We start from the raw sequence: 8415 nt of genomic DNA, 5'->3' as shown, positions 1-8415 counted from the left end.
CTAATGCTAAAAAACATCTGTCTTCCTTTAAAGATAGTATACTGCCAAAATACTTTTATTGTTTCCTGCATCCCAAGTATTTTTGTCACCAGCTTGTTTTCTAACACAACCAACACTCCCGCAACCCAGTTTATCTTTTCTGTCTGCAAAACTCGTAATTATTCCTATCTCATACTTTTCTCACTTCCAGCCATATATGTTACTTTTTACTACTCTAGTAAGTATCTGGTGGAAGTAACTTGTACCCACTTACTAGTTGTTAACACCTTGCAGCTTTATCCATTTTTCCACTTCTTTTTAAGCAGACAATACAGATCTTTGCAGCATGTAAAAAATTTACAGCTACATTCAGAAGAATATTTTACTTTCAGATGAAATTTGCTTTTTCTTTAGCACATTTTTAGTTCTGAGTGATGTCAGGAAGATATTCCTGTAAATAAAAGCAGGAACAACTTCTCCTTCCACAGGTACCTAACAAATTAAAAGTGGGGAAAAAAATTACAGGGCACGAACTACATATTAATTGGCTTTACTATGCTTGAGTTACTATTCATTCTTGACTGGCACTAGCACTGATGTAAAGATGGGAAAGAGCCTGCTGTCCATCCAGTCTCTTGTTCACTGCCCCAGGAAAGGGCACCCTCACCATTCACACAAGCACAAGGATTAAGTTCTCTTGTAGCAGCTCACCTATTAATTAAAAATCACTTCAATCCGAGGACTTTAAATCTCTTTTCCAGGTAAACAGTCTCCTGCACAAACTTCATTTTTTTCAGAAATAATTTTGCAGACACCAGATCCCAAGCATTCTTGACTTATTTATGGACTGGAGGGTAACAAATCTTTTTCATGAATATCTGTAACTTCCTACTAATAAATAATTAACTGTCTGCTCATTAATGGAATTAAAAATAAAAAAAGTGTTAAATTTCACAGCACAAGTAAATTTTTTTTTTAGTTTTTCACTGAACCTCCTTACATATTCCAGAAATGCAAAGTTTTGCTGTATCAAGTTTTAACAATATTAAGAAATTCCAACTAATAACATGACCAATAAAATTTATTAAATATTATATTTACAACTATTTACATATCCCTTCCATAGATTAATATTAAAATAGACAATATACAATTTAAGAATTTTAATTCAAAGGCATTTTGTTGGAAAAAATAGGCTCTATTTCGAGACCACCATATAAGAGCAAAAGGGTTTTTTCGTTTTACACAAAAATATTTTCAGTATAGGAAGTCACAGGTATGGCATTACAACAGCAGACTAATATGAAATATGATTTTGTAAATACTACAGTTGTTTGGGTATCAGTTATTGAGGGAAAGGAGTTAAGAGTCCTGTGAAGCATGCAATACAGTTCAATTCTTTTACAGTTATGGTGATGAAACAAGCAGCTAAATTAAAATGCATGCCATACAAAAAGGAATTGCCAACCAGGAACACACTACACGTAATAAAAAGTACAACTTTGGTCCAATAAAACATTAGACAAAAACAGTTTTACATTTAAAATATCTATTTTATACAGGTTTGAACATTAATTACAAGACTATTTACATTTGCACAATATGTATAAAATAAATTATTAAAAAATGAAGACAATATTACATCTTTTTCCAAAAAGAAATTTGTACAGTAATTTACAAAACATAATAAGTTTAATTGATTATTTTCCTCCAAATCTTACATTTTCTTCCACAGGCTTTTTCATCATTTTTCTGTGGGAGTTCAACTGTTACTGAAATTTCATAATACAAAGCTTTATAGCGGATTTTAAGTATCATTTGGTTCTGAGTGGATGTTTTAGTTATTAACAGCTTCCAGCGCTGTTAACTCACTGGGTTTTGTCATCTTTTTCAGCAATAAGCTCTAAAGCTACAGGCAATTTTACACTACAGGTAACAGCATTTACTGGGAATCTGAATTTAAAATTCGCATCCATTTTCTGTGTTTGAACAAGAGTCCGTGCCACACTTCTCTGAAGGAACACCTGAATTATTGAGAAAGGTAGTATTCCACAGAATTAAGTGCTCTGTCTTAAAACAAAAATACACCTGTGTATCCCTGCACCTCAGCCTCTAGCTGTCCAAGGGGAAGGGTGAGCCAGAAGATGCTAATTGTCATATTGGTGTCAATTCAAAGTCATCATTCACATCAACAAGAGGAACATAAAACTCCTGAATTTCATAAATGCTGATAGATTTGTATGTAGCAGGATCAAGTTCTTGCAGTTTAAGCTGCCACTCCAGTCTCTGTACCGCATTTAACGCCGCTGCTTCGTGCTGCTGCCTCATCAAAAGGCATGTCTATTTTAAAATTGAGGAAAAAAGTTATTTCAATGTTTGAAAAAATAATGCAACAAGTTTGAAAACAGGAAATATATCTAAGAGCCCCTCTGGTGATAGTAAGTAACTCCCCCAGTACATATTTAGAAATTTGTTGATTATTCCATTACACTACACGGCAGCAAAGGTCAGTTTTTTTTATACTGCTGGACCTTGTGTTGCCCTTAAAACCTCTACAAAAGCCTATGATACTGCACTCAAATCTACTATTTATTAATTTTATCTTCTCAATGACGTTAGTTTTGGTTCTCTTTTTTAAAGTGGAAATAGAAAGGAGTATACCTTTAACTTGTCGAACTTATCATCAACGTCCTGCAGCCATGACATAAACTGTCTTGCATTAAATCGATCCCTCACCGATGTTTTGCTGTCATCAGTCTGCAAAAAACCAAAAATTTATTCAAACTCTAAGTTACTTGATGATTCAATCTTAAATATACTTTAAAACACAAAACTTACTCTATGGGACGTAAACAATAAACAATCCCACCCGATGAAAACATGAACTCAAAGTACGAAGGTATTTGTGAGCATAAATGCTGACCACCACTTCCACTGCGAGCCAGCTGCTCACTCAAAATGGGTATTTTCAGATTCCCTCAAGCTATTTACTGTGCTCTACTTTTCAAATTTAGAGTAGGAGGCTTAAAGATTTATGCCTTAAACTAACAGAAGTCAGAGCCTTCCACAAAATTACTCTCTGTTTTCTTTAAAATTCAGTAACAAATTAAATTAATATTCCCTCAGGGAAAAGCAAAAACATGGAAAACTTAAGCAAACTTCAGTGTATTCAGTGCAATAATAAAAAATATTTTTACCATCAAAATGCCCAAAAGGAGATTAAAAAAAGTGAGCAGACCTGCCTTATGTCCTACCTAATGAAAGTTATTTTTAAAATTCCAACTATTTCATAAGAATCTGGAATGTCACATCTGTCCATTGTAAGAAACTAGATACTCTACATACATAGTCCTAAAGCCAGACTATGCCAATTTAACATTTAAATAATAATCACTAAATAGAACAAGCTGCTGTTACTCTTTTAAGGGAGAAAAAAATGACACTGCAGGAACTTGCACACTGTAGCAACGGGGAGGAACAGAAACAAAAAAGGCCAACCAAACCTGCAGAGATTGACATTTCTAGAAAAGAGCTGAGATTTCAGATGTGAATGACAGCTGAAAAGGCTTTTTCTAGAAAGAGCCCTCCACAGCACTGATCTTCTAACCATGAGCTGGAGACATTTAGGTGAACTGTGACCATCTAACACTCTGTCCACCAAAAACTTAGGGACTTCTCCTCCCACTTCTTTGGTTTGGTCCTTTGCTTGAGTGCAAAGGACAGTCCTCACAGTCACTGAAAAAGGTGTGAATGCTATTTCCATTTTTTTTAGTTACAAGAACTGTTCACAAAATACATGAGACTGTATTCTCTTACAGATACATCTGGAGCCAACTTTTGGGCAAGAGTCCATAAAAGGTATACAGATCATAATGTACTGCTTATTCCATGTTTTAATCAAGACTAAATACCAACACCAAACACGTAAATAAGATGGCACATGTAAATAATGTGGAGCTTGAGGTGATTTTGAAAAAAAAAATTTCATCTGGTAGCGTTCAACACTTCACTGTTGGTCATCTGTTTTTTATGGAGCAGTTCTGGTGGCTGTCTTACAGAGAGGAGGAAACTTTAATGTGGGTGGTATCTCCACAAACATTTCCAAATTTCACAGACCAACTTCATCATTTCACACACTGCTGCATTCCAGTTCTCTGGATTACTGATAGAAATTATATTATATTATGGTAATTTTTTTGTTCCTGTTTAAGCTGTATTTGTAAGCTTCTGAAACATGTTCTGTTTATGATTGAAATTTGTTTTCATAAAAATCAGCAGAGCAATGTTCTCATTGTATCCATCTCATAATTTCTGAAGGTGAAAGAAAACCAGGCACGGTACAAACCAGAAAAAGACATACATACATCCACATCCTCTAGTTATTGCACACCCAAATGAGGCCCAATATAAGTAACAACCTATAGTGAGCAAAATCTTAATTCCAGGGAAAACAATGACAATTTCAGGATGGGAACAGAATTCTCTCCAAATGCTTCACTTGAGTCAGGCAGGAAAGACCTTTTTGTCTGAAATGCTGGAATACCCATCTTTACCTGAGCATCCAGAGGCACGTTATACACCTCGGCGTCCAGGAGCACAGTGCAGGCACTGAAGGGCAGCGTTTGATTGGCCAGAGTTCGCGCTGCTCGGTAATGGACACGCAGAACCTCTTGCTCGTTAGAGACAATTAGCTTTTCCTAATTGAGTAAGATATCAACATATAAACATGCATTTGGTAAATTAAGAACTCAAAAAAAGTCCATTTATTCAAACAGTTCTTTTTAGGGCTTACACTTTCGAACAGTGTGAGAAATGCGCCGCCGGGGGCAAGGAGGGGTGGCTCTACTAATCAAATCCAAAATTTCCATTTAATGATGGAAAGAGTGTCCTGTGAATGTCAGAACTGAAAACACCTTCTCCTTATCCTCAGCCCCCACTGAATGTCATGCCCAGACTTTCCACTAGGCAAGTTCTATTTAACAAATGTGGGGAAAGCAGAAAAGTATGAGGAGCAGTGTTAGGATACAGATTTGTGAGTCTTGACTGTATGAAGATTTTTGTCACATGCTTGTCATGCCAGGCACAATGGCCAAGAAAACTGAAGCAGAAATATAATTTGTGGGGTTTGTTTCTCTTTTCTTAAGCAACATGCAGAAACTCCAGAAATTCACAGCTGGATAAAGATTCTTTCCTGAACTGAGACAAGAAAATACAACTCACTTGACTTATAGTCATATAAAGTGGACTTCATTTGAAAAACAGCCTATTTGAGCCAAATAACTAAAAATATGCAGAATTTTGTAAGACATAAAAGAATGCATGTATTTACTGCTCTGCAATATAATGGCTCTAATTTTTATCAAAATAAAAGAAGGTGGATTATAATATTATATTTCCTGTTTTTTGGAAAACACGAAAAGTACTTAAAAACATAGAGTGGTTTGGGTTGTAAGGGACCTTAAAGATCATCTAGTTCCAACTCCCCTCTGTGGAGAAGAACACCTTCCACTAGACCAGGTTGCTCAGAACCCCATCCAACCTGGCCTTGAACACTTCCAGGGATGGGGCATCCCCAACTTCTCTTGGGCAATCTGTTCCAGTAGCTCACTGCCCTCACACTAAAAAACTTCCTCCTAATATCTAATTGAAATCTCTCCTCCTTTAGTCTAAAACCATACCCCCTTGTCCTATCACTATCTGCCTGTGTTAAAAGTCACTCTCCTTCTTCTGTGTAAGCCCCCTTTAAGTACTGAAAGGCTGCTGTAAGGTCTCCCTGGAGCCTTCTCTTCTCCAGGTTGAACAACCCCAACTCTGTCAGCCTTTCCTCATAGGAGAGGTGCTCCATCCCTCTGATTATCTTCTGTACCTGCTCCAACAGATGAACGTCCTTCTGGTGCTGGGGACCCCAGACCTGGATGCAGTACTCCAGGTGGGGTCTCACAAGGGCAGAGTAGAGGGGGAGAATCACCTCTCTCAACCTGCTGCCCACATTGCTTTTGGTTACAACTAATCTCCTCAGTCAGAACTTGAACCATGTTTACAATCTCTGTGCTTTGTATTTTATACCTAGCTTTACACTGAAATACTAAATTCAAGTAAAACCCTTCCCTCAACTGTTTTGTTAAGCCACATTGAAATCCTCAATTGAAAAACTATCACATCGGGTCTTGATGAGGCAGCTGCTTGTGTAACTGTGTGGAAATAATTAAGATACATGTTATATCAGAAAGGCATTCTGCCTGTGTCCACAAGCAATCTGGCTCACAATACCGACATCTAAAGCTAGGTTGCCAAGGAAAAGGTTTGGGCAGCCTAAAAATAATGAATACTCCTAAACCAAGAGTATCTTCTCTGTGTTCAAATTCCATGGTGCCTACAGATGTAGTTCTAATATAATTTTGGGCAGTTTCTGCCAGCAGAATATTGCAAAAAATCTTTTAGTGTTAGAGCCACATGTGTCTTCTCTCAAAACAGAATTTACTATTTCTTAAATTGTTTTAACTCCATCAATTTGGTTCTGAAATCTACAACCATTATAGGCTTTCAAAACTACAGATCGAAGCTTTCTTCCCATTGCCTCTGGGATAAATCTGGGCCACAGCTTAGAGCAATTGACAGGAAAAAGCTGCTATCTTATCGACTTCACTGTTCTGCTAACAGTTGTCCAAACAATTCCCCCTACCACCACTTTAAAGTCTCTCCAATTCATAAATTTGGATAGAAAGCAGATTACTTCCAAAACATTGTTAAACTGAGAAAATGTAGTCTGTCCACTGAAAAAGAAAAAAAACCCAAAGCTTAAAATTGGGAAATAAAAAAATTAGTCTTACCCTTTCAATACTGTGCTGTAAACGCAGTTTCATTCTTACAACCTCCTGTTGTTTAAATAGTTCCTTAAGTGGCTCTGACAGTGATGGAGGTGGTGTAATCTGTGGAAAAAATTTATAAATAGGACAGTGAATATGTATTTAATATGTTTAGTATTGCCTGTATGACCTATTAAAAAAAAAAAACAAAAACAAGAAACCATAAGCAAGGTATTTTTTAGGGGAAAATATGACTTTTTAACTTTCCACTAATTACGTGACTGATGTATTTGCAATGAAAGGTTTTAAGAATTCTTTACCATAAAAATTAATAAACCCAAGTGAAACAGCATTTCAAGCTGTTTAGTACTTTTAACCAGTCACTGTCAGCATTCCATAGCTGTTTTTTAAAAGGGCTATAAAGCAGAATATAGTAAAAATACAACTTGCTTTCAGTTCTAAAGACTCTTTAAAGCACAGCTGTTAATTCTGAGAAGATAAAAACTGCCTAGCAAAATGCAAGAGCAAAGTAAGAAAATGAAAAGTACTGTTAAAAAAAAATAAACCACTTGATATATCCATACAGTGGCAACAGCATTTTATACTGCACAAAAGATAGCCCTATTTACTACCACTGATACTCTGAAACCACAGCTGAAATACAAACCTACGGGTATTATACTCTACCTTGTACCTAACACAAACATATAAACATAAACAGTTCTCTGCAATAACACAGATCTTGCAACTGTGAAGAAGTAATAAATCCATTATGGAAATACAGACACACTGCATTACTAGTATCAGTCTTGTACCTATACACTCCAGTAACAAAGTGATTTATCTACCAAAAATGATTCAATTATTATTGTACTGGAATATTATTTCAGGACATTTCCCCTCCATGCTGGAAGTTAGCCAATGTCTTTGGAATTAAAGAAAATACTGAATAAGTAATTGCTGTTCATTCCTTAAGTTATTATTTGTTATGACATTCAACTCCTTCACATTTCAAACTACTATGCAGGATACACTTCTCTCAATGAAAATGGTTTGGCTCTCGAACCAGTAACATTTATGGCATATGCCATTTTTTATAAGTCATCAGTATTAAAAACAAATATACACCAAAAAAACCCCAACAAACCAAACCAAAAACACACCAACAAACCACAAACACATACTGGAATGATCTGTCTCAATCATAATGGGTATCAGCATGTTTTAGCTTAGCATCCATACCATCTGAACAATTTCACAGAATCAGAATCACAGAAAGGCCTGGGTTGGAAGGGACCTTAAAGATCATCTACTCCCAACGCCCCTGCCATGGGTAGGGACACCTTCCACTAGACCAGGTTGCTCAGAGCCCCATCCAACCAGGCCTTGACACTTCCAGGGATGGGGCATCCCCAACTTCTCTTGGCAACCTGTTCCAGTGCCTCACCACCCTCACAGTGAAGCATTTTTTCCTAATATCTAATCTAAACATGGCCTCTTTCAGTTTGAACCCATTCGCCCTTGTCCTGTCACTACATTTCAAATGTTATTCCCTTAAATTTATGGACTGTTTTATTTTGCAACAGAAATAAGAATCAACACTGTAAAAACCACCTGGAAAGGACCTGAT

General features: G+C 36.4%; 1 protein-coding gene across 2 annotated transcripts in view; it reads right to left on the bottom strand.

The window, feature by feature from the left end:
- Window positions 1–1042: 1042 nt before the first annotated feature.
- Window positions 1043–8415, bottom strand: part of ANKRD12 (ankyrin repeat domain 12) — a 57771-nt gene continuing 50398 nt past the window's right edge. For both annotated transcript variants that reach the window (XM_032692179.1, XM_032692190.1), the window contains 4 exons: window positions 6810–6908; window positions 4533–4676; window positions 2641–2736; window positions 1043–2319 (listed from right to left, as the gene is read on the bottom strand). In XM_032692179.1, the coding sequence (XP_032548070.1) occupies window positions 2134–2319; window positions 2641–2736; window positions 4533–4676; window positions 6810–6908 (525 nt within the window). In that variant the 3' untranslated portion in view covers window positions 1043–2133. The remainder of the gene's footprint in view (window positions 2320–2640; window positions 2737–4532; window positions 4677–6809; window positions 6909–8415) is intronic.

The sequence above is a fragment of the Chiroxiphia lanceolata genome, chromosome 1 (genome assembly GCF_009829145.1).
Source record: "Chiroxiphia lanceolata isolate bChiLan1 chromosome 1, bChiLan1.pri, whole genome shotgun sequence".
Taxonomy (NCBI): domain Eukaryota; kingdom Metazoa; phylum Chordata; class Aves; order Passeriformes; family Pipridae; genus Chiroxiphia; species Chiroxiphia lanceolata.
This window is presented reverse-complemented; position numbering and strand designations above follow the sequence as displayed.